The 27,416-nt window shown below is 35.8% G+C and overlaps 1 protein-coding gene and 1 non-coding gene across 6 annotated transcripts in view; one reads left to right on the forward strand and one right to left on the reverse strand.

The window, feature by feature from the left end:
• ULK4 (unc-51 like kinase 4) overlaps positions 1-27,416 on the forward strand; it is a 213,447-nt gene that overhangs the window by 53,269 nt on the left and 132,762 nt on the right. For all 5 annotated transcript variants that reach the window (XR_006168599.1, XM_042817534.1, XM_042817537.1 and 2 more), the window contains 7 exons: positions 2,852-2,973; positions 3,237-3,293; positions 7,249-7,300; positions 7,394-7,488; positions 18,072-18,123; positions 18,223-18,367; positions 24,022-24,114. Coding sequence is in view for 4 of the 5 variants with exons in the window: in XM_042817534.1 (XP_042673468.1) it covers positions 2,852-2,973; positions 3,237-3,293; positions 7,249-7,300; positions 7,394-7,488; positions 18,072-18,123; positions 18,223-18,367; positions 24,022-24,114 (616 nt within the window). In the remaining variant the exon portion in view is untranslated. The remainder of the gene's footprint in view (positions 1-2,851; positions 2,974-3,236; positions 3,294-7,248; positions 7,301-7,393; positions 7,489-18,071; positions 18,124-18,222; positions 18,368-24,021; positions 24,115-27,416) is intronic.
• On the reverse strand, positions 17,611-17,683 carry TRNAR-ACG. Its single transcript has one exon. It is a non-coding gene; the product is annotated as a tRNA-Arg (tRNA).

Consider the following 27,416-nt stretch of genomic DNA (forward strand, 5'->3'; position numbering starts at 1 on the left):
ATGGAAAGATTGTGTTTTCTGATTATATGAAGTTTGCATGTTGTCAACTTCATGAATTTTCTTGGCTTTGTCATGATCAGATATTTTGCATCGCAGCCTGGACTGTGAGATTCAACTCAGTCAGGAAAGGGGCCCAATTGTACAAGAAGTTTTATTGATGTTCTAATGGTATTCCAATGATTGGAAACCTAAAAGCAGACTTGCATTATATAGTACAGAGCAAGGGGAGATGTAACAGCGTATCTACGAGTATGTTTTAAAAACTTAAACTTCAGGGAATGTCAGGAAAATTTCTTTCCAGGATAAAGAGAAGGAAAGAGGGAAAAGGAAAGAAGGAAGGAGAAAATATGAGATTGATGTGGCTGGTCTGAATCATAGGTATTAAAATGCTTATAAAAGCTTCTGGAGGGTGAGATCTCCCACAGAACAGAATAAGAAAGATAAATAGCAAGATGAGGAAGGAATGTGGAAAGTCTTCAAGAAGAGAAATGGAGCTAAACCAACCCTGAATGTTTATGGCTTGTCTTTAAATAGTAGGGGAAAAGAAAAAGCATACATTTATTTTTCTGTGTGATGATTGGTGATCTATTTTTCATCATCTATGTTATTGCCAGAATATTGAAAATGAAATGGTGAAACTGCAAAGGTCATGTTGCTATTTTAAAAGAAACTAATTCCTATGTCAATGCAACTTTTTGCCCTGTTCCAAACAGCTGATTCAAACTAAATACCAGGTTCAAATGTTGAGTACATTGTAGGATTTGGAAGTCTCAGTACCTGAAAAGTGATATAAATCAAATATATAGTTACTGTTATTATTAAAAAATAATGCATCTATTTCTTTAACAGGGCTTCTGCTGCTTTTTTTTTTTCTTTCTTTCTTTTTTTTTTTCCTAGTACTGATGTAGAAAATTAATGCATTGTTTGATTGTTTGGAAAATTGATATCTCAAGCTTAATTTTACATTAAAATTGCCTTTTCAATCTAGATTTGTGTTTTGATTGTTTTTATTAAGATATCTGTCCATATCTGTCGAAGGCTTTTGCTTTCTATTTTTGAGGGTATAATGAAGGATCCTGTTCTGCTTGAAGAGATAAAAATTATGATCTCCTAAGAAAAATGACAAGATCTGTAAAGTGGAGCAGTTAAAAGCAGTTTAACCGTTGATTTAGAATTAATCCTAGGTAGTTTTTAATATGCATTTACTTAAGCTTCTTACTGATACCATCTTCTTCCACCAGATGTAGCTATAAACCGAATAGATTGACAAATTGTAGAAACTGCCATTAGAGATACATTGAAATAAATGAAATAAAAGGATAATCTGATGATTAATTAATTAATTAATTTATTAATTAAGTTTTCAGCTGTTGTAGGTATGGGAGTAAATTTATTTTGGTATTTCTGGTATTTAACCTATTTCTAGAAGATAAATGTAATTTGCTTATGTCAAACTAAGAATTAAAATAGCTATGCCTATTTATCGAAACTGATGAATCTGGTGAATACACAGACATTAAAACATACAGAGTGAAGTTTCAGTGACTATTTATTGGTAACCACAGAGATGTATGTTAATTCCAATTTTGCAATTCATTAAAAATGCATTGGTGAAACAACATTTCGTTTTACATATTTGGAGTTTAGGCAACACTTTCATGAGTGTTATATTATTGAATGATTCAAATCTTCAGGGCTAAGGCTAAGTGTTGTTACAACCGAATTTAGTTGCTTGTGTTGAAAATTAGACTCCAGGGAAGAAGAGGAAAAGCACTGTTATTTTTCAATGTGAGAAAACTGCTACTTACTTTCAAAGGAAGGGCCTGGCCTGGCATGAAAATTGTCTAAAATACTGAATCGTGTCCTTTATTTGTTTCATATGTATGTGATTCCCTGTTTACAGTTCTGTGTAGTTCTCTTGTTAGGGAAGACATATAGGAGGTGCATTTTCGGGACAGGGTTTGACTTATAGAATTTTCAGTCAAAAACGATTGGATTTTCTTTCTTTACATATAAGCTATGACTTTTCTCTTTTTTCCCCCCTATTTTTAACTCCATGCAGAAGTAGTCTTGGATTTCTAGAACAATAATGTAGCACAATGGAAGCATGATTTTACGTGTCTTCTTTGAAGTGTGAAGTACAGTTTTCACTATTCAAATTAGAATTTTGTTTCCTTATTGTTATGTCTGTCTTTTGTTATGGACCAAGTTCTGTCACTGACCTGCTGCTAACTCTTTCTATCAGAAGATGAAAAGTTCTGTTGCTTCAGGTAACTTACATCATTATTTAACCCCTGTGTACAAATTCACAGCTAGCTGAGGGCTTTTTAGGAAGCAGAGGAGCTTGCTTGTTTCTTTCTTCTGGTAGTACTATTGCTGCAGGAAAAAGATGCTATATGTCACTGACTTAGGTGAAGCTCTTGGTCAGCTGGAAGATGTGAGAATTTTGCCTTTGATTTCACTGGAATTAAATTGTACTGATAGCATTTCAACAGTGTAATTCCATGCTGATATAATCACTGAAGGCCAGTATAAGTGCCATTGCTGAGAGGAGTAATTTCACTTTTGTTTCTACTCCTGCCTCATATTTCTAGCTTCAGCATTTTGCCAGAAGTAGCATTTATGTGCCTATCCTTGTAGCAGGAGCAGGAGATTGACCTGTTTGAATACTAAATAGGAAATAAAAGTGTTGGATCAGCCTGATTTTTATCATCATGCACATGAACACAGATTTCATCAGGAGAGAGAAGATAGGCTTGCAGAGATATACTGGAACAGAAGTACTTCATTTGTCATTTTCTCTTGAGTAAATCAATTACTTTAGATCAATCTGAAATGTTGTTTTCTGTAGGTGACATTCTCAACACCTTAACTAATGTCTCTGGACGCAAACACCCATCAACAGTTCAGGCCAAACAGCTGAAGATGTACCTTCCCATGATGCCTGTAGTGCTTCATCTTGTGACATCCCAGGTAGATTTTTTTTCCCAAACTCCTTTGGTTTCTGAGAATCTAACTTCTGTCGATTAAAATCAGCATGGATGAAATAGAGCTTAATGTGTGATTTTATTGTTGAGTATTTCAGCTAAGTAGCTGTGTTAAAAATCTAACCTTGTTTTTGTATATTGTAGGATAACTCTAATGATAAAAGCAAATGCATACATTGCCTTCTTTGCCAACATGACTGTGAAGTGCTCTTTACTCTAACTTTTTAAACTTTTGCTAAATTCAAATAGGTATTTCGTCCTCTCATTGTCACAGAGGAGTTTCTTTTCAACTATGGGACCTTACTTGTGAGTATGAACATCCAAATTAAATGGTGTTTGCAAAAAATACATTTGCATAAAAATTTGGGATTTTAATGCACAGAAATTACCTTAGATTTATACATTGGAGAGACATCTTTATTCTGAATACATATGTTTAGTTTTGATTTTGAGCAGTCTTCAGTGGCGTGACATTCAATGAAGTTAAGTTCTGGGCTCTCCATCTGGGACAGAGCAATGCCAGACACAGATATAGGTTGGAGAACAAGATTCTTAGTAGAAAGGGACCTGGGATGCTGGCGACAGCAGGTTCAACATGAGCAGGCAGTGTGCCTTGGCAGCCAAGAAGGCAATCCACATTTTGTGGTGCATTAAACACAGCACAGCCAGCTGGCAAAAACAGGTGATACTCCCACTGTATTTAGCATTGATGCAGTCTCATCTTGCATCTTGTGTTCTGAGCTCCACAATATAAGAAATATGTTAAAGTACTTGAATAAATCCACAGGAGTGCGACAAAGCTGATGAGTTCTATGATTCTGTGGCAGAGCTGGAAGGTGTATCCTCTGAGGAGGGGCTGATGGCACTCGGGTTGCAGAGAGAGGCAACCTCACTGCTCTCTGCAGCTCCATGAGGAGGATGCAGAGGGATGTGCTGGCTCTGCTCTTGAGAACCAGTAGCAGCGTGTGCCACAATGGCACAGAGCTGCACCAGGGGAGGCTCAAACTGGATATTATAAACATTTCTGTCCTGTGAGAGCACTGGAGCAGGCTCCCTGCAGGGGTGGCTGGTGCACCATGTCTGTTGGTGCTCATGAGACTTCTGGAGAATGCCCTCCTTAACATGCCTGTAGATTTTGGTTAGCCCTCAAGTGGTCGAGCAGTTGGACTCAGTGATCTTTATAGGTCCCTTCTAAATGAACTGTTCTGTTCAAATCTCTTCTGTTCTCTTTTATTGAAAGCTACATATATTATCAAATATATATATTTGATGTATATATTCTATAAACATATAGAAAATGTCTTCTTTAGTAATCTAGTGAATTGAAGGGAAAATATGTATCTGGCTCTGTATCTCTGATATATAGAAAATTTTCTGTGTGCTTTATTTTACAGTAGATTTATCTCTGAATTGCACACAATATTATTTCTAGAAATTTTGCTGAAACCAGGACTAAAAATGAGACATAAATTAAGGTTGCCTGTACTTTTTCTCTGTATTTAGTTGATAAAAAGCTGAGTATTACAAGCTACAGAGAAATTAGTCTTGTAAATCTATAAATTATTTATGACATTAGTGATGGAAAATGAACTTTTAACTGTCCCATAAGGTAATACAGTTAAAATGAAGTAGTACAATTGTAATGTAATTTCTGTATATAAAGCAGTTATTTCTGCTGAATGAGGAAGAAGCCAATTTCTAAAACTGCATATCAGAGTTTAAAAAATAAAAATAAAATGCTTTTAAGTGCACACGTTCTTAAAGGACAGCTATATATTGACTTCCACAATTGCATGCAGAAGAAATGCTTCACCATAAACAGCTAAGTAAAATTTTACTATTCATGTTCACTTCTCTTTCTCTTTTGTTTCCAAGAAAATATGGGTTTACATTAGGACTCATGAAACTTTTATAGAAACTTTTTATAGAAAAATTCGCATTGGAATAAAATAAAAAAATGTAGAAACTGAATTAGAAAGTCTTTTGTCACTATGAAGCGCTTGTAAATAGCAAGTAGATTTATTAATGATTTTGGATCAACCTTTTAGAAGGTGAAATTTCTTTGTCAACAGTACAGGTACAGTAGACCAAGCACAACATAAGTTTTCTCCTGACATTTCTTCAAATTGCTTGAACAACTAAGGAAATTAGGCTAATCATGTTCATACAGCTCTCCTCTCAGATCAAGGAGAAGAAAATTACTTGACGGACTGTTTCCTGTGTCTTGTCTCCGTCAAAGTAGGCAACTCAGGAGCTTAAATGTACTATTTCAATTTATGCATAAAAACTGTGGGGAAGTAATACAACTGAAAAACATATATGAGAGCAGTCTATTTTATATAACTGTGTAATTAATTCTGAAAGAGTAACTATCCATTCTACCAGGGAGCAGTCTACTCTGGAATTTTGCTTACCAACATTCCCACTGACATCCGTAAAAGGACATTCGATCTTCAGCATGTACTTTTTTAAAGTACTGTGTTTTATGTGAGGCCTCTAAATCTTGAGCAAGCTAGTCCTTCAAGTTTTGTTTTTTATTTTCCTAATTTATTCCACAATCTTACTCATTACAATGAGAAACGATTAGGAGTGGAAAGATGCGTACTTGGTATTTGGAAGGAAAAAAGTATTGATTTTCCTGTAACTGTTGTTCATTGAGAAATATCTTTTTTCTTACTGCTTTGAAGTTATTTCTATCATCACTGTAATTCTCAGTGCTCCCATGAAAAGAAACTGAGAAGGAGTTGGGACAGTTCTTTCATGTTTTCAGCTGTAAATACAAAGACACGGAAGAGACTTGCTCTGCCCCAAAGGCTCACCTAATAGTAGGCTCCCAGTGGAATGCACTGGGGAGACTTGCTTGTCATAGAATACGCACAGTTCCCCTCCATTGCTCAAAAAAACAACAAATGATACATAAATGCACCTTCTTCTTGGTCTTAATTTCGTAAAAGAAAATTAAGGAAATAAGCAACAGTAGCCAAAACAATTTTTGCACCAAATGTGTTGATTTTTTTCAGATTGGTCTTAATATTATGCTTGTAAATGAAGTGGCCTTAAATGAACAAACAATGTAATTTGCTCTCTTCCAAAACAAATTAATTAGATCATAACTGATACTTTTTTTCAAATGATTAGGAAGATAAAACGCCTGCTGTTTTATAGAAGCAATTGTTTTTATCGCTTCTGAGGTACTTTTATATTATGAAATATACAGTTAACTTCTATCAGAATTTCTAATCAGAGATGAATCCTTTAGATGTCTGTTACACAGAGAGGAAAAGTAACCCATATAGGCATTTCTGCTGTTCTAATATGTAACAACAAAGTTTTAATTGATTGCGCAGTATGAAATAAGTGGTTCAGAATGAACATTTTCTTGATGTTTTACATCACGTAACCATACAGAGATATGTTTGTACATTGAAAATTGGAAAGGTGTCATCCATTGTATTGTCATGTATCCACATAATGCATTCACTCTATATTAAATACTGTGTAAGTAATTAAAAACATGATAAATTCCGCTGATATTTTTCTTTCTCTAGCAAGTGTCATTAGTGTGTCTTTTGTATCTCCTGTTAAATAGATAGCTATGCATAAAAGTAGAAGATAGAGAATGAAATCAAGATTAAAAGGCAAAAGAATAGCAGGTGTACTTGTACAATATATACTTATCTAAGATTATTCATACTTCATTGTTCCTGTTCCTGAATGATGAGTTATTTAGATGATACTTCGTAGAAGGCTGTGCCTTTTTGTATGTTTTGTATGCGTGCAAGTCTATCTTGTAAGTAGTAAGCATAGCAGCCATAGAGATCAAAAAGATGTCCAAATAACAGAAAATTGCATTTTCTAGGAGAATCTTTGGTCTTTTTAGTGAGTTATTTTAGCATAGCCATATCTAAGGTAGTTCAAAGGCTTTTTAGAAAGTACAGTTTTCTGTTAACAATAAAGTAAGACATTTAATTACTGCCTATTTAGCTAGAAATGCTGTCATTCCTTACATAAGTCAAAGTAATGACCCTTACTGTACTCTATGTTTAACTGTCCAGCAGCATTAAAGACTTGCAAAACTATTTTATAATTGCCAGATTATGAACATGTTGTCTTTCATATCTAAATTATTATCAGAACCGCAGGTGCATCAGTATTTTGTATTTACTCAATCCTTCAAATTTCATTTTGCAATTATTCAGTGATTATGCCTCTTAATTTTTGTTTCTGCCATGTTTTGAAATAAATGCTTTTTTTTCTGTAGAATTTTATTAGATCGATAGAGTCAGGAGAAACAAATTTGGATGGAGCAATAGGTAAGTTAACCCATGGTATTACTTGCACTTTTACATGTAGGCACTGCATAGAGGTTGTGTTTTTTAAATAAATGTAATGGTTTTTACTAATAGGTCCAGCTGCATCAGAAGAACTGATTAAGAGTACTTTATCAACGTTTGAAGCAATAACACTGCATCCTGCCTTGTTGACGATCCATCACTTGACTGTAAGTCTGGCAACAGATTAAATAGTTGCAGGGTAATTGGCCAAATCCCATTGATAAATGAAATATTTTGAGGATTTAGAAGCTGTTTGAATTACCACTTAAATTGTATTGTGGTTCTACTTGACAGAAAAAAAAAATATAAAGAGATTTATTTTCTCAAAATCTAAGACATTCAAACTTGGTTTACTGTGTGTAGAAATTACAGAGAATGAGGAGGATATTTGCTTAAGATTTAGAAATAGCACTTCTTAAAATTATTTTCAAATAAATATTGTACCTGATTCCATAAGCAAGGATTTTGTTACACATCAGTGTAAATTTTTCCCTCTTAGTATGCTGTTGAACTCTCAAGATAGCTTGGAAAGACCAGCTTGAGGGTTGACTATTCCACTTCATGAATTCTATTCTTGCTGAAATTAACAAGAGTAGCAGTTTGTAGCAATTATGTGAGTTATCGTTGTCATGTGTGCTTTTTTTTTTAATATCTTTAAGCTTAAGTGTTTGCAAATTGTATTGGAATAATAAAATCCATGTGCTTTAAGCCTTGCCTGACACTAAGGATATGTTTTGTTCAAAATTTTTTGTTTGATTGATTACTTTGAGCTTTCAGATAGGCTGGTTAAAACCAGAATTGTGTTGGAAAATAATTGTCAGCAAAAAGGGAAATTAAAGGGCTTGATTTAGTGACTGACAAATCCTTGTAACTTGTCCCATTTGTCTGTGAGTTCTCACTGAGAGTGTAATTGGAATGGGCATTTAATTTAAATTGAAATTTGTGTGTCTGTACTGAAATCAGGTTAAAGGCACACTGAATATAGCACTTAAGTCAGCTTGACTGGCAGCTTTGTTTTAGCAAGTTGTGCTATTAAGAATGAGCGATCCTAGGGATTGTGCTGGAGAAGAAAGGTTGACCATAGAAATGAAATGAAATATTTTTAGGTGTTGCATCCTGTTTGGTGTGCATGTTAATTGAATGCTTAGCTAGTAAAGCATAATTAAGTTAAAACATTAAAATTGAAAAAAATTTAAATTCAAATAACATAGTGTTTATTTTCATTAGTTCTCACAACCTATGAAGAGTATTATTTGAATCAATGCATCTTATCCAAAAAAATCTAACCAATTAGTAGTGAGCATATAATACAGAATGGAGCAGTTTAACTTTAATATGGAAAAGAGTGTTCTATAAAAGGAAGTTAAATGTAGATGAGGTATGAATGCCTACTGATATTTTCCTACATGTCTGTCAGCCCGAAATTTGCTGCATTATAACATCATTCTGGAACCACCTCAATTTTTAAAAATAATTGTTTTATTAACAATTACTATAACTTCTGTGTGTTTTACGGGTTATCAGTGTGACTTGTATTGATGGAAAAATGTGCCTTTTTTTAATGGAAGTCTGTCAGCATTTACTAAAACTGCAACACCTTTTCTGAGTGTATTCTATTAGTTGCTATTTAAACTTTATTACTTGTATTTATTTACTTTATTCCTAGAAAAAATCAAGGAGAGACAGCTCCTTTTTACAGCCTTACCTCTCCTACTCCCATGATAACATTCAGCAGAAAATTATACTGAAGCTAGGGAATGACTGTCTTGCTCTATTTTAAGTAACCCTTGGCCTAGAGATAGGTGAGTTTTATTTACAGATCTAGATTTTTGAGGAGCAGTTTACTTCATCACACGTGTTGAAAGTTTTAGATATTGCTATAAAGTCCATCTGAACAGCTCCAATAAGCTCATGTAGATGTAGATAAAACAGCCTGCCTGTCCAGTGATGTAGCACTTAAGTAGAATAGGTTTCCTGATTCACGGTAAGTCTGTATTGAAATTTATTCTTTAAAAAATAACTATGTCCTTGTCAATGAACAACTTTTTTTCTTCATTTGAGAAAATAAAACCTATTGCTTTGTTCATTTTTGTAAATAGCAGCTCCTTCTGGCTTAAAAGTCCTCCAGTCGCTCAGCAAATAGCCATTCAGACACGAAATAAAGTGGAAAAAATGCTTTCAATTTGGTGTGTTGAATTCAAAATTGTCCACTGTAATTAATAATCTCTAACCACATCTGCCACTAGTGGTGCAAACTGTAATTAGTTTAATACTATTTACGAAGTCTAGTGTGCTAATTATACTTGAATGTACAGCTTACATTACTTTAGAGGAAAGGGGTACTTCATCTTCTGTGATGCATACAGAATATTTTTAGAAATGCTGTTACTCGAGGGATGTCTTCTAATTGCTGCTAGCTGAGCATGACTGGAATCTATGAATATAAATGCCAACACCCAGTGGAACTTAGTGCCTTTAAAAAAGTTGAAGCAAGACATGTTCAAGGTTCCAGATCAATATTAAAGTGTGACAGCAGCTAATAGGAGACTCTCTTACTGGAGAGAAATGTGTTTTTTTAGCCTGATCTCTGAAGCCTAGATTGCTCATTTAGATAAAGCTGGTTGCAAGCAGTGTTTTATGAACGAGGCAGGGGGGAAGCCATCACCTTATTGAGAGGATGTATTTTTTTCATTCTGTGACAGTTCCTTAAACTTTCTGATCAGAAATGAGATGCGGTGAATTTAATAAAAAGTGAAGTTGTTTTAAGCAAGCAAAACCAGTAAGTTTTCAGTTCAGATCTGATTTTATTTAGCTGCAATTAAAATTCTGTAAATTAAGAAGAGTTTAAGAGTAGCATTTCAGGTTCTCTCTCAACACGAGAAAAAAAAATGTGCCTATTCTAGGTTTTACTTCATGTTTGATTTGTCTTTTTATTTGTGTCTTGAACGAAGATTGAGTAATTGATTTTTGAAACTCGAGGAAGTTTCTGAGAACATTCATTTCTATGGTGACTGATTATATTATATATTGCCAAGTATGGGAAAGTCAAGGGAAAATGATGTAAAGTGTTCAAAGGAGAACCATTAGTGAGCAGTGGTCTTGTATGCAATTGTGTGTATTTTTTACCACATGCAGAGACAAACTCTGAGCAAGTGTGACTCAGCAAGTTTGCACAAAACTCTGTACTCAAATGTCACGATGGAGGCCTAAGCGAATAATCTCTATAGGCTGGAGTGGAACACAAACAATGGTTTTGTAAATCAACATAAGTCCAAGTGTTTGTTTCCCACTGTACATGAAACAGAAAGCTATTTAAAAGTCAGTATAGTAAATTTCATAAATGCATATTTTAAAATTTGGGTAACAGTTCAGACATAATTAACTGGAAGAATTCTGTGCCAACCGTATCACTTATATTTTTCTTCTTTTTCTCTGTTAAGTGTGTTTATTTTCCCCCAAAATGACCTGTGGTAATTCAGTGCACTTCGAACAGTGATGAGGTTCATGACAGCAGCCAGCTGATTTCTGTGGGAGTCCTTTCAATATTCTAACTAGCTCACAAGAATGCTCAATATGTTGCACAGATAATCTCTTACCTGAATCACAAAAGTTATTCTGTGGTTTAGGCAAAAGTTGTCAGCAGCAATTCTCCTCCTGAAGGTTTTGGAACCTATTTTTAAAAACTGAGCCTAAATAAAAGCACCATAAGCCTCATGATTTGCTTGATGAGAAGTCAAGGGAAAAGCAGTGTGACATGGAAATCTGCTGACTGACAATATAAGAGTTATTATTCACACCGAAGATGACAACGCTGGGGATTGAAACTTCAGCAAGTGCTTTTCTCTGCTCGTTTTAGTCTTTTCTTGATTCAGCATCAATGTGTTGTTCTTCATCCACAAGCTGTTCTCATCTAACTACTGACACCTTAATTTTGTCAGCGTAGGGCATAACTGTATGGACATATTATACAGCATTTCATCAATCACTTTCCCTTTTGAAGTAGATTAAAAATGTACACCCCATGTGGCTTTCTGTCCATTAAGCTAATCCACATGACATGAGACTTTTTCTTGTGTGTGAAACCAGTTCTCTACTAATTGACGTATTGAGTCAATCAGTCAAAGCTGTCTCTACCCAGAAATAATAATAATAAAAAAATCTCAATAAATATTCTGGATTTCTGAAGACTTTTCAAAAAAAATAAGGTTGCAGAAATGTCATCCTTCTCCCTGTTCATTCTAACATTCATTAGATTGTTTCTAGTACATTCTGAGAGATTATTGGGAATATAAAATATAAATATTAGGAATATAAAAAACATTGAGAATCATGCTGTGCCCTCCAGCAGATGCTTAAAGAAGTTTGAAGGCAGCATGATCCTAATCCCATGGTCAATCTCAGCAGCAACTTTGTATGTGGAATTTTAATAAGAATAAATGTCAAGATGATGTTAGTTGAGGATCTTACATGTGCCTGGAAGAAAGGTTTTGGAAGTTGATAATCTTTGCTTTGTTGCATTTAACTTGAATTGTGGATTAGGAGAAGATGTTGGTCAGTAGTTGTAAATTAAACATGCGTGCTGGAAAGGATAACAGGCTTCCATAAAACTTTGTGAAGATAATGTATTTAATTTGTTGCTAGTTTGGATAGGATAGCATTATGGAATGATTTCTTCTTATAAATTAATTCCTGAGTGTGGTTTTCACCTGAGAACAGCATGTTACAGAAGTACTACTGGACCAGGCTTTCAACCTGCTTGCTCTTTCAGTCCACCCAGTGTTACACCAAATGTCAATGCTTTGTCCATGAACACGGATCTGAAGATCTCTGAAGCCCTGTTGTAAGCAAATTAGAGACTTTTTTTAGGCAGGTAATGTTGGCTGTATTGAGGCAATTCTGTGGCCTTGAGAAGAGTGTTAAGCTGTGCATCTAAGCATACCCTAAGTTGCAAGTGATAACAGTCAAGATTGATGATATGCTTGTTGTTTATACACAATGGTTGCGCATATATGTTGTGTGAATTCAACTTTGCTGAGTACACATTCTTGCTGGATGTGCAATACTCTGTCACAGGGTACTTTACCTAAATAGGAATGTGCTAGTATTGGATTTTTCTCCTGCAGGCTCTTGTAGAGTTTAATTGCTCTTTTCTGGATATCTGTGGGGCTTGGACTTCATTTGGTGAGGCTGAGTAAAAGCCAAGGTGATGTTTCTTTGTCACTAACAAAGTAAGAACATTTATTTGGTATGCAGGTCATGTGTGTCTAACACAAGTGGTCTGAACAGTGGAGACAAAAAGAGTGCAATCACAGTTTTCTCTTCCAAACCTTCTCACAGGAATGGTCGAATATTTAATTACTCTGAAACTATGGCTTGCCTCTCTTTCTCTTTTCAGAAACAAAGAAATACAGAGACTTTGCAGAAGAATTTCTGTTAAAGTTGTACTTTGCTTCCTACAGATCTGTAAGTGATTTGGGGCCAGTTCAGCCTGATTCCCTGATTAAATGGGGTGAGGGGACCCACGGACCCATGCCCCAAGATAGGGGAAGGGGGATAAGAGAACGTAGGGAGATTGGCCTGAGAACAAAATAGCTGCAACGAGCTAAGAGAGAAAAATAATTTACTGAATATGATACTGAAATGCAAGATAACATTGTAATACAATTTGATTGGAATCAAAGCTGGTCAATCAAATAAATGAAAGAGAATGTCCAAAACCAAAGGCCTTACGCTAATGCCAAGGGCGAGATGGCGAGGGAACACATATCGCAGAGGTGAGCTGTAAAAGAAAGGGGCAATCTCATGACTTCTGTTCAGAAGGAAAGGTAAAACTGCTCAGAAAATGACAGCAGAACAATGAAGTCTTTTGGGAGATGTAGTTCTTCTCTTCTGAGAACCAGGTACCCAGAAATACTGACAACCCATGGAACTGAAACATTAACTCTTCAACTCCCCATGCATTACATGATGTTGTAATGTGGAATATCAACAATAGAAATCATAAAATTGTGTCAAGATCTGATTTGTGAGGTTGATGAAAATGTGGAAGAGTGAGCACAGCTTCTGCTGGGTGCTCAGACCTTGCTAGTAGAGTTTTTCTTGCAGGAATCTGCATTAAAATGGTGCTGTGATTTTGGATATTGAACTTGGATTTCCAAAAAGTTTTTAACACTTGTGCACCAAAGAGTCTTAAAATCCACGAGTGAACCTTCCCCCTTATCTTCTGACTCATCAGTTATTTTTAGGTAGTTAAAATTTACTAAGTAGAGAATAGAGATCACTGTTAAAAATTTAGGTATGTGAAGGAAAATGCTTTACAGGGATCTGTGTTGTAGCGTGTGCTATTTATAAGTAATAAAGAGAAAGGCATGAGTTGTGAGGTGAGGGAGCTGTCTGATATTGCTACATTATTTGCAGTAGTGAAAACCAAAACTGACAGAAGAGTTGCAAAAGATTTTCAAGATACTGACTGGAAGGATAACATAATGACATGCAATTCAATACTGATAAATGTCAAGCAATGCATTTAAGGAAAATCATTCCAATTATGCATACATAATGTCAGGCTCTAAACTACTTGTAACTATTCTGTCTATTTTTGAGCATAGTTTTTTCTATGAGAACAGTGACTTAATGCTCAGCCATAATCAGAAAGGTAGCTAGATTATGAGAAATGATTGGCAAAAGACCAGAGAGAAAAGCAGAAAACATCACTGTGCTAGGGCAAGTCCATGGTGCCTTCAGATCCCGGATGTTGAATACAGCTGTGGTCAATTATTCTCAAAGGGAACAAGAAAAAGTACATCTTGGTGATGCAGGGCGGAATTGAATAGATAAGAACTTCAGCTTGTAGCTAGTAAGTGGAAGAAGGAGTATATAAAATAATGAACGGAATGAGAAAGACAAATTAAAAATAACTGCTCATGATTTTCTAGTGGGTATCAAGTTAGGTAATGAGGCAGATGTTTTAAAATAAAGAAGAGTCTTTTTGTAAGGCACAGTTGTCATATGGAATTCTGTGCTTGTAGGTATTGCACGTGCTAGCAGTATGAATAAAATTTGGATAGGATTGGACAAATTTATCAGAGAGGTTAGTAAGCTGTATTAAATGCAAAAACACTGATACAGCTTCAGCTTAGGAAGTTAGAAAAATGTCTGAATACCTTCACTTACATGGAGATTTGACTCCAAAGACTTCAGCAGCCATTTAAAAGAAGAAAAAATGAATCATTACATCAGTATTCTTTGTTTGAATCTCTGTGAGAGTACCAAAAGAGTAATCGCATGCTTCTTATACAAAGCTTCCAGAAACTCATGCAATTTGCTGATTCATTAATTAAAATTATTTTTAAGTACTGGATACAATATTGTTATGTTTTTCTGTTTTACACTCCAGCTGACATTCATATCTTGTTTTCAAAATGGTGTGCACTCTAGTTAAAAAAAAAAGAACAAAAAACCCACAGCAGATTCAGTGACCTGAATGGCATGAAGAATAGAGAGGGGCTGCAGAGTTAGGAAGTATAAAGCTGAACTGGATGTTAATATACAATTTAATAGTCCCTTCACCATGTACATTCTGGTGTGCTGTTGCGTCACAAAATAATTTTCCACAGAAATAGTGCCCCTGCAGCAAACTGATTGCGACGAGCACCTGCTGTGGAGAATGCCAGTCGGAACTGTTTATTTGCCAAAAATGGGCTTTGTGTTATGAAAAGGTCAGAAAAAGCTACTAAAATTATTTGAGACCTAAAGCGTGTTCTTTACAATGACAGTTACAATATGTTTATCTTGGAAAACAAAACGGCTTTACTACATTAGGTTGAAGGAGGTGATCCTACCCCTCTACTCTAGCCCAGTGAGGTCACATCCAATTCTGGGCTCCTCAGTTCAAGAAAGACAGGGAATTTCTGGAGACAGTCCAGTTATGGGCTCAGAGATGATGAAGAGGCTGGAGCATCTATCTCCCTTTTGAGGAAAGGCTGAGAGATGTGGGGCTGTTCAGCCTGGAGAAGACTGAGGGGGCATCTTTTCTCAACTCTTATAAATATCTGAAGGGCAGGTGTCAAGAGTGACAGGAAAGCAGCAGTGGACACAAACTGGAAAGGAGGAAGTTCCACGTGAACACAAGTAATAACTTCTTTACTGTGAGGGTAACAGAGAAAAGGCTGCCCAAAGAGGCTGTGGAGTCTCCTTCTCTGGAAGTATTCAAAACCTGCCTGAACGTTTTCCTGTGAGACCTACTGTAGGGAACCTGCATTAGCAGGATGTTGGACTAGAAGATGATCTCCAGAGGTCCCTTCCAACCCCTTCCACTCTGTGAGTCTGTGGTCTATGTAGAAAGACTACTGCTAATACTGTATGAAAATGAAAGTTTATCAAAATTCAAGTTGTATCATACTGCTGTGTGCTGCCATCTTAATCGGTGTAATTCTGAGTTCATGCTGCTGCTAAATGATTTTGAATATTCCGCATTTGTATGTTGCTTCAGAAAAATTAGAGATGCTCTTTCGCTTTTCTTCTCTGGTTTACTACTTAAATTAACCTTTTCATTTGAGAAACTTTGCAGTAGATTGAACAGATTTTTGGATTAAATGACCTGAAGTGCATATATTTTTTGCCTCACAGGTTTGTTATATAAATGATAAATTACCATTTGCAAAACAGTTTAGAAACCTGCACAAATGGATCTGCTAGAGCGCAATGAAGTTTTATTTTTTATCGTATTACCTATTGACTGAAAGGTCAGGGAAATATTTCAAAATGATAATGTTTACAAAAGCATCTATGCTACATCTATGCTACATCATTACCTATATGGATATTAAGGCTATCTGTGCTTGCAAGTGAAGTTTGATTGCCATACCTCAAGCAGAGACCTTTACCTCTTTTATTGAAAGTATGTAACAAAGGCATCTTTTGGTAGTTTTTTCAGAAGTGAAAAAAAGCCAAAGACTAAATGAATCCTTTAAAGCTGGGCATTCATTTACCAGAGACCACCAACTAACAAGGAAATAATTAACTAGAGTGGCTCTAGCTACTGCTGACTGGAGTCTTGTTTCATTTAGTAACCCCTCATTATGTTTTAATCTTCTCTGGCTTTTTCTTTATAGTAGCTGCATAACTCTAGAGTTGTATCTTCTAGAGGTTAATCAATAAATCAAAACGTATAGGGAATTATAAGCTATACATTGCACCAAATCCTATTTGTGGCGTAGTAAAAGCCTATCTAGTAATTTCATGTATATCGATAATTCCAAAGGTCAGCTGTGTATCCATGATGCTTACCTTTCCAAACCAATATCAATTGAAGATCTGAACTGATCATTAACAAGCAGCAAGGGATCTGTATTTTGATTCTAAACCTCTTAATTCTGCAAAGCAATGGAGACTGGCTACCCTCGAGAATTTAGGACCTATCCCTTCAAATGATCTCTGTCTGGAATTAACAGAATTAATGAGCAGTATTTTCCATAATATTTCTTTTCTTTTGCTTTTGAATTCTACTTCAGGCCCCCAGAAGTAGGAAAAACAGTTTTCTTCAGAAAACTTCTTGTGGCTTTTTACTTGATCTGAAGGCTGTCCTAAACAAAGGATTGGGTCTAAGTTATCACAGTAAATGTCTTGACATTGTAGTCATATGAAAATACGTCATTCCAATTTTTCACGCAGTTATTTAATTTTTTGCTTCTCCTCCATATTGAAATCTCTAAAGCCTGTCTGGTGTAAATGTTATTTCACTGATGACTTAGTGCTGTATCGTATTAGATAAAATACAGAAGTACTCTGTTTATTTATTTTTAAATATATAAAACTATCTGATTTCAAATGTAACTAAGCTGACTATGACACATGATTAATCTGTAATTCAGATTAACTCACGATTAATAAAGAATTTACTGAGGTTTTTTTTTCCTCCGTAGTTCAAATCTTGACTCTGTAAACTTAAATTTTAATGAAAATCTATATATTACCTGAAATGAAGAAGTTAAAGTTTTCTCAAGACTTTCTACTAAGGTTGACTATATTGCATTAGAGCTAGTAAGTCTTTCCTGGTACATTTTAGCTGTGTACAGGTTTCTCTAAGAGGGATGTTCCGTAAGATCACAGAATCATTTGAGGTGAAGGAGACACTTAGGGGTCGCGTAGTCCAAGTCCCCTGCAGTGAGAACAGGGACACCCACAGCAGGGACAACAGGGACAGGTTGCTCAGAGTCTGCTCCAGCCTGACCTTGAGTGTCTCGGCGGATGGGGCTTCCATGACCACATCTCTGGGCAAAAGGAGCAGCCGAGCCAGCCAGGAGTCGAACCTAGAATCTTCTGATCCGTAGTCAGACGCGTTATCCATTGCGCCACTGGCCCTGCTTCATATTTCTTCTTTGTTCTACTTGATTTCTAGCTTATGGATTAAAACACTGGGACTAGTAGATGCGCCCATGCTCTTTTTGGTTACTTTCTTTTACATCTGCACTGAATCTGATATTATAAATTAAAATTCACTCTCAGTACATTCTAACAAACTCACTGTTTTTTTTTTCTGTGTAAGTACTTTACTGTCTGCAACTTTACAATCCAGGGATAAAATTACTTTGTGGCTTTGTAAGTGTGATTATGGATGAATTTCTATGATTACTCACCTCTTTGATTAAGGACTCTGACAGTGGAATGAATACAGATACATCTCTTTTATTCTTTTTTTTTTTCCCTGTGAATAATCTAAGCCAGATTTTTTTTTAATTCTCTCTTTTAGGTTGAAGGCTGCATCCTCCCACCACTAGTTTCTTTGGTCCACAGTCAGAATGGTAAGTATATAGCCACGTCATCTACAGTTTGCATGAATTCCACATTTTGTTTTAATTAAACTTCAGTGTGGTCACATTCTTGGCACCTTTATTTTCAAGTGGAATGGAGACTCTTCAGTTTGCGGTTGCTCTCAGAAACCACATCACTACTCTTAAACCACAAGGTTATGGCTGAGGAGAAAGAGGAGAGCCTCGACTCAAACAGGAAGCTTCTGTCTCTCATTAGAGATTCATTGCTGCCTCAGTAAGTACAACATTGCTGTTTCAGTGGGAGAAAACTTGATATTCAATCCATTTTGACAGCATATTTGTTTTGAATGCCAGTTTCATGTTTAAGTGGCAAAATGAAATAAAGGAATGGCTTTTAACTACTGTCAGAGTTCTCTGCCCAGAAACATCTCTCTCCTAGGTTTATTCAGTACTTGGTTGTATGTAACACAAACACGGTTTCTGTCTGACACTCATTTTTGCATCTTGGTGATACTGTGCCTCTGGCTACTATTGTAGTGAAGCAAGTTTCCCTAGCTGTGATTTAAATATATTCTCCTTGTTCAACTGATGAAATTGGAATAATTCAATTGTACTTTGGATACTGTGCCCTCCTGGAAGATGTTGAGAGATCATATGGAATGGCTTATACCTTTGGAAACGGGAAAAGAACATGATGGATTAGTCCTCCATGATTCACTCCAAGTTTATTGCCTCTAAATTGCTGCCCTTCCTGCTGCCCCAAGCAGGAATAAAACCCTACCCTAGTCTATGAAACTACAGCCTGTGGGCCAGCTGTGACCTGGAACTTGATTTATATGGCATGCGGTAAAATGGGGGCTGTCATTTCAAAATGACTTGCAGGTGAGCATAAAGAGAGCTCCGTATGTTATTCTTGTGTATACATATAACATCTCACTAGAGGGAGAGAAAACACAGACATAGGATGAGTACAGTAAAGATGAGCCTTCAGTTATCTTTCACGCTATTCCAGGATAATGTTACAGTGTATTTTAATGTGTGGTCCTCAGAAGTTAGTAGCTGTCAATACTTCACTGCCTTAAATGAGGAAATTGTTCCCCACCCTTATATTAAGTAAGCGGTAGAAGGGCGGAGGAACGGATGCTGGATTATGATCAGAAACTTAGTGTCTTCCATATAAATGAAGCTGTCTCTTGCTAATTGACTCACATTCTTACAGTCTGAGGATTAAAGTTTAGTACATGCAGGATGTGTAGTATTTCCTTTGTGAGAGAGAATGGGAAGGAAGTCACAGATGTATAGAGAAGTTTATTTTCACACCTTTTTCACACTATTTCTTCACTTGAAAACATGGGATTTATTAATATGGGTTAAAATTGAAAGTAGAAATATTATTAAAGAATAGAGTTTTATGCATTATTAAAAGCTGACACAATTTTCTTCAGATTTGGAAGAGTCTGAGTCAAGCAAGACCAGCTTCTGTCTGCTTTGAAACTTGCCCTTTGAAGATGTGCCCATCTTATAAAATGCTTTCTCACTGAACTGAGGGAGGGGTTGTCCCAGCTGCGAACTAGAAAGAAAACAAGCAATGTACTGCAGTTTCTTCTGCTCATTAGCTCGATTTGGTGGCAGACCTTTCCAGTCTGAAACTAAATGCAGTTGTACTTTGGAGAAAACAGCTGTGAAATATCTTTGGATATGTATTGTAGATGTGTAAAAAGGGTCTTGCAGTAGCTCAGAATCTTGGTTCCAGGCTTGTTTTAAATATTTCCTGAATCAGTTCCTTTATGTCACCAGTGGAGATGATGATACTTGTATTTGAAAAGCATTTAGAGATTATCTTAAAAATATTTAAGATTATGATAATTTAAATATATTGGAACTAGTTATAAACAAATTTTACTCCAGTTTAGGAGCACAGTAAAAGAATATATAATTCAGAAAGAATCAACAATCAAATAGTGTACAAATACATTACTTGAACGTGTAGGTTGAGCTAATGCTTAGTAAATGCATTCAGCTTTGGGGAGCACGTAATCAGTGCAGGAAAGCACAGATGGACCAAAAGCATTGAAAGACTAATGGAAAACTCAGTTTTGATTTGAAAGTCTCAAAACTGTTTTGAGAGATATTAGAAAAGGAGACGAAGACGAAGAGAAGAGAATGCTTTGAATGTCAAGAAGATAGTAAAGATAAGTTTTGTTCAATAATGTTTTAGGTATGGATCAGAAAATATTTATGGGAGGTAGGAATGAATTCTCGTATGGTATCTACAGTTCTCAAAAGAATCTGAATGCAAAGGGCACTTGCTCCAAACTACAGAGGGAGGTCTAAGATTAGATTCAGACTTATGCTTAAAGATATAACATAAATCTCTACCCCAAGAAGTAAGAGTTGCAGGAAGACTCCGGGATAGAAAGTAAAGAGAGTGCTGGCCTGTGTTTGGAGACTGAAGAGGTGTTTGCTGAAGTTGTTCAGCTTTTCTGTTCTTGGACAAAGGATGTGACAGGATGTGACTCAGCTGGAGGGCAATCAGAACATGAGAGGAGGAATGCAATGGCTGTACCTGGGCACTCTGGAATCCTGCTTTTTAATAACTGAGAGCCATTGAGGAGCATCTAAGCTTAACAGTGCAATTTGTTTAAATGTAAAAGTGACCCATGGAGTAGAATTTTGGTCACTCTGCATGAATATAAATTGTAATCTTTTTGAGATAAATGCAGGACAAAAAAGCGATTACTACTTTTTTCACATCTTTGCACAATCAGTAAGATGGTTCTTGCACTGAATATTTGTACATTTGAAGATCAAAAGATTAACTTGCTCATAGGATTTTGTTCAAGTGAAACTGTCATTTCATCTCACCTCACTGAGCAGTCGTTTTTCTGAGCATCCCTTAACCAAAATGAAACTTTCTTCTATAAAAAGAATGTCCTCATTTATTTTCTATTTCTGATCCATATTTTTTTTTAAATCAGAAATTCAAATGCCATCTTTTTCTCATTTGATTATTAATTTTCCTACTTATTCAACATAGTTAATTTGAGCCAATGACAGGAGAAGAATGTGTTTATTAAAAAAAAAAAAGGTTTTATTTCATGTCAAAGATTATGTATCTTGTTCCAAGCAGACTCTGAAGCCAATTCTGCAAGTAGAAAATACTGGATATTTGAGATAATGTGTAGATAAAATGTTTAGTTTTTTAAGAGCTGAAGAGAATCCATATTTTACAACCCTTAGGTCCGCTTGTCACTTGTGGTGAAGACTGACTAAACTCTTTGTGGTCATATTGCTAGGAGGACCATTATAAAATGCTCTTTGAAACTGCTGTTACTCAGTGAGTTTGCATTTTGAAGGGGCTGGAAAACCACTGGGTGAACTCATTCATTTAATAAAGTCTTTATGCACAGAACATTTCCCTTTCATGGCAGATTCGCGTATTCATAGTTGATGATGACCTTTACTCAGGAAATGTGTTTACATTAATTGCTAAGAAATTCACTTTAGTAATCTGTGCTTTCTCAGGTGGTGTTTGGTTTGTTAGATCACTGCTCCTTCTGTATTTTTTTCTAATTATCTTTGGGGAAAAAACAGAGTTTGATGTAAGAGGGAATTAAATAAGACTCATTTTTTGAACTCCAAGGAATTATGATGCTAAGTGCAGGATAGTAATAATCTCTCTCAGATGGAATACACAGAAGGCTTTAAAGAGTTTTAAGTGGACTCAATTTAGAGAAGATATTGGCATAAGAAAAACAAGTGTATTTATATAAACATACATGTTTGTATAAAACAAGTAATGTCAGAGTTTCAAGCTAGTATGCCTGATGCATTATTACTGTTAAGAATTAACATTTTTGAGTGCTAAATCTTCATCTTACTAAGTGAGCCGAAGACTTCTGATTCCCAAGTTACCATATAGCGCCTTTGCTTATCCCAGAACATTTTGTTGTAGATCCTGCAAAAAAAAAAAACCAACAAAACAGATAGTTCCTTCATGCTTGGTAGGAATACGTACTGCATGTGTGCAGTGTTCCAGCATCAGTGTTTACTAATGCATCATGGTATTTTCTCCTTTTATGAGGAAAGGGAATTTTTAATTACCAGTGAGAAACAGTTTTCCTTCAGTAGCTGAAATCTGTTGTTTGCAAAGGAGAAATTCTGGTTGCCAGAAACATAAGCTAACATTGTATAGTCATTGGCCAATAACATAGGTTCTCCAGCATGTGAGTGCTGTACAAGTCTATGGCAGCACATTTAGGCTAATACAGAGAAGCTGTGAGGCACTGCTTGTAGGCTGTGTGCTAGTGTGAGAATATTTGTTTCTTCTGAATGAAATCCCACAGGCTGCATCAAGAGTGTGGAATTGGAGTGCTCGACCCTTCATGTCTGAGAGCCATCCAGATGAGAGATGGAGCCAGAAAGTACCGCATCTCATTATAGCCTTCTAGATTTCTTTCCTGTGCAGATCAGAATGCTGAGGTGCAAAGGGGGAACCTTTGTTCCATGGAAGAGCTGGCATACCATACAAAGTACGTGCCAGCTTGGTGACAGGTGATGCAGGTTCCTCGTTTAGTCATGATGAGGAATTTCAACATGTGAAGCACGTTTCTCATCAGTTTCCTTGATTTTTACACCTCCTCCTCCCTCCTTCGCCAGAACCCAAGGAAGGAAAAATGTTAGGGAAGCATTTTGGTGCACAAAATAATCTACCATACCTTCTTACAAATCATGATTTATTGATTAATTCTTCATGTTTTTCTCTTACAAACCAACACATCTGTGCTTTCTCTTCTGTTAACTTCCACATGTTTAGAGTAGCTCTGCTTATAATCAGATTACAAGTTTTGATATGGTTGCATCTGTCTCCTTTAAGCTGACATCTCTCTCTCTTCCATCATCATTGTCTTGCCCTCCAGATACACTATGATTTTAAAAAGATAAATACAATCCTGTTTATTGAATGAGCATTACTGGAAAACGGGCAACAACAGCAAGGTCCATTTTGTTTATCAGCAGCCTGTTTTCCTTTTTCTTTACCAAGTGTAGTGGAAATGCTGAGTCACAGCCTGGACCTTGATTGAACACCTGGTGGGAAGGCAGGGCCAAGCCAGGGGAGCTCAGGTGCAAGTAATGAACCTGAGTGATTGGAAGGGCTGGAGCCAGGATCCACCCCCTCCCAGAACTCATTTAAGGGCTGGCAGTGGAGGTGAGGGTATCTTGCTGGAGACCCCTGCTTAGCTGAGGCCTTCCTAAGGTAAGCAGCTTTTTTTCCTTTGGTTCTGTGTTAATGGCTGCTGCTTTTGAGCTTGTCCTCATTTGCTGCAGCTGAGGACTTTGCTTCCCTGCTGTTATTGCTGTGTTTTCCATTATGTTAGAGCATTACATCAAGGTATCTAGGAGATGATATTTTGAAATGTTTCATGGGTGTTTACCTTGTATTATCTTGAATACTGTGGCTCTTGGTAAACGCTATTTTTGTGTTGTTCTGTTCCATGTCACTTGGGTAATACAAGTATGCTATAGTTAAAACAATATTGAATTAAATTTGAAATAAAATACAGAGCTTAATGCAAATACTCCTCAAGTAAAATATTGGAGAAAAAAAATAAATATTTAAGCAAAAAGTAGCTATTAATCATGTGTGTGTTGATTGATGGTCCTTCTGGCTAATACTGTGAGGCTTGGTTATCTCCATATGGAAAAACCCGTTAGTTCTTTTATTAATGCTGTTTTAAAAGTTAATCTGAAGCTGTTTTTAAATCCTGCTTCTAAGTTGGTTTTTTATTGTTTCATGAGCTTTCTAACAGCATTGTTATTCTACTGTGGCTATTATGAAATTTGAAATGTGAAATTGTTGTATTTGTAATAAACTTATTAACACACAGCTCTGTGTTTTTAAAATGTTGCTTCACTTTCCCCCTTTAGGTATGAGCACATCCTGATGACTCCAGACCCAGTACCACTGTATGCTCTGAAGCTGTTGGTGGCCCTGACTGAACACAGCCCTTCTTCTGTGAGGTGGTATAATTATCTACTCTTTGCTGTTCTGACTTATTTGTTTCGGTGTAGTTCATTCACTTAGGACTTAACAGTAATGTAGATCTCACTCACTTATTACTCTGTTGACTGACGCAGAGGAGATGTAGAAAATGTATAGGAAATTTGAGATAGAACATAACCTTATGGCTTTTGAGCTACTATTATATGTCTGATTGTCTTTAATATTTCATATGCTAAATCTGTATTAAAATCATAGAAATCTTAACGTGTTAAAAAACATTTTAAACAGTAACTTTAATACCTTTTAAGTAACTTAAAAGATATTTAGTTCCTCTGCAAATACACTATCCTCTTTAAGTTCCTGAATATCTAAGATAATACTGTGAGACATTTGGTATAGGCACACTCAGTATGTTTCAAGACATCTTAGTGTCTCCTACCTGTTGTTCATTGTTTAGGCTGTGATGGAACACATAGCTATTCATTTCCTCTGATTTTTCAACCCAAAAAATTGGGTTCTTTTTGCATTCACTGATTTCATGGTGTCAGATAGTGTTACAGTTTAGAAGTCTTGTCTTGTTTTGATTGATTAAAATGAATACAACATTAAAAAACAATTTTAATTGTTCTCCCACTACTTCTATTGCAAAAGATGAGGACATCATTTTTGGTCTTTTATGGTATTATTTTGGTGCTTTTAGTGTACTGAGTAGACTAAAAATCAACTAGGAAATTGAGTTGCTTGAGATTTTAAAAAGCTTGACTACAGAGAAGGTAGTATTTAATTCTGTTTTTATCGTATGCAGTCTGATTATGCTGCTGCAAGCTTTTATGCTTAACACAAATAGTAAAGCTTTCTATCTTTAGTATTAACCTACAGATATTCTAATTATTTTACAATAAAATATTTCTGTAGCCAGAATGCTGGATGTGATAATAGCAGTCTTCCTCTGCCTAATGAATACACTTTGAGAGCTCTGTGTGCCTGCCATTATACTTAATATAGATGGTCAATGGATGCATGCTCATCAAGGTATAACAGCCAGGAAAAGTTCTTTTCTTGGTATTATTAAAGATAACTGTGGGTATCCAGTGAACTACTAATAATTTTAGCTACTACTGTATTTGGTACTGTTATCTAAGGATCAGCTATTATCCAAGTAGTAACACATCAGTAATCATTCTTGTGTGTCTTACTAGCCAACTTTCACTGAATAATTTGTTTTGCTGGATTTCTGAGTGAGCAGAGTTTCTGCTGTTCTCTCATCTGTTGTTTTCTGGATTCTTTGGCTTCTCTGAAATCAGCCCATACATCAAACCTGTGACAAAAATCCATCATATATTCATGTTTCCACAAAATTCTACCAAAGAAAGCTGGAAGCGTGCACATGCTGTAATGAACACTAGGTGACAATTGATTCTATGTTGGTTTGGTGGCTAAAAAGTGGGTACATGTGTAGCTCAGTGAACATTTGCTCTCTTTTGCCTTTCAGTAGGCATGTGGAAAGAATCTGCGACTATTGTAATGGGTAGTTTATGAGTAAAAGTGGACAGAAATCTTCTGGGGTTAAATGTCTCTGTGAGGAAAGCTACTGTATTTTAATACTGTTGATAGTGATGAAGGATCACTTCTTATCAAGTCTGTTTTCTCCAGCTTCATACTTCATCCATGTCTTTCTACAGTGAAAGCTTTTTCCTTTGACTTCATTTAATGGGGGGAAAGAAATGGTAGTAGCAAAGAAGATTGCTGAAAAATGATGAAAAGTTAAATTAGCACTTAACAGCTATTTTTAGATGCAACAAGTTACCTTATTTCAAAACAAGAGTGAATTGGGATGAGGGTGAGGATTATTGTATTTGTTTGTGCCATAAAGTAGCTAAGCTAATTCATTTTTTTTCTCCCTCTCTCTTCTTTAATCTTAGTGTATTTCTTGCTTGCTCCTCATGTTTATCTCTTTTCTTTTTTCCATCATTCTCAGTTTCCTATGTGTTTCCCAGTAGAGACATGAACATTTGAGGAATTTGTATTTTAACATTTGAAGAGATGCACTCCAGTGTTAGTCTCATTTGTTCATAGCTGACACTGTAAGTCAACAGAATTGTAACAATCCCAGTGGAAAAGCTTCAAATCATCTTTTGAGCATTTTTGAACACTTCAGTGTAACAAGAGCACAGATATTCAAGTATTGTATTTTAATGTCTTAAGCTTGTGATGATATACTGTTGCATACTAAGTATATTTTAAATGTCTTCAGTATTTAACATTTGTAAGAATACAAAAAAATACCTTGTAGTATTTGTTATTGCTCCACTTTTAGGGTTATTTTTAACATTGTGTAGTACAGGAGCCATTCCACTCTATTGCTTTTCAATTTAGCAATGGAGTTCTAGCTATATCCCACTAATGTTCTGCAGAATTATCTCTCTCACAAAGGTAAGTTCCAGCACACGTGAGGTGGTAGCTGTAAAATCACACAAAACCCAGCTAAAATAACAAAAAAACCCCATGATCTTTAATATGTTTCAATAAGGGCCTTTAGTTTTTGAATATATGAACATCCAAAGATACAAAACTCTGTTTTGTGGGAAGTGAGTGTTTTGCTGTTGTTCATTTTTCTTCTCAAGGGTTATTTATACTCATTCATGAATCTAGTGTTTTGCTTGTATACCTTTTATACCATGCAACAGCAGTTTTATAAATACTTAGTATTTGTTTAGTAAGAAAATGCCACATAGTGGAAGGATGACTTTTAAATGGAATTTGTCCTTTGATTGCTGTATAATTAATGATGTGTTATAATTAAGAAATAAATAAGAGAGCTTGGCTAAGTAGGTTGTTACAGCAAAAATAATAGATAAGGGGCTTACACTTGTCCTGGGCTTACTGGAATACTCCAAAGGGGGGATCTTCCCCCAGAGATCCTTCCCCACTGGTATCCAGCTCTTCAATGGGTCTAGGAGAGGTGCAGCCAGGCTCCAGCCCTTCCATCACACAGCTGAATTGCCTTCACCTGTGCTCCATGGCTGACTCAGTGCCTCAGGTGGTCAATCAGTGCTTCAGGCTGTGATGCAGCAGTTCCCATATAATTGCGTATTTTATGCTTGTATTAAGGCTACTAGTCTGGCCTTAAGGATTGTTGATAGTATTGTTACAGCTCTTCTAAAATCCTATTGCCTTGTTTTTTCGATAATTTTAAATATGTTATGTTAAATATTATGTTAAAAATATTAAAATGTTATTTTAATATTTTATGTTAAAAAATGTGGACTTCAAGGCCAATATGGTAATTGTGGAGTTTGCTTTTAGCTATTTTAAAATG

Source organism: Centrocercus urophasianus, unplaced genomic scaffold (assembly GCF_019232065.1).
Source record: "Centrocercus urophasianus isolate 14NV4802_14NV808 unplaced genomic scaffold, USGS_Curo_1.0 seq_16, whole genome shotgun sequence".
NCBI lineage: Eukaryota > Metazoa > Chordata > Aves > Galliformes > Phasianidae > Centrocercus > Centrocercus urophasianus.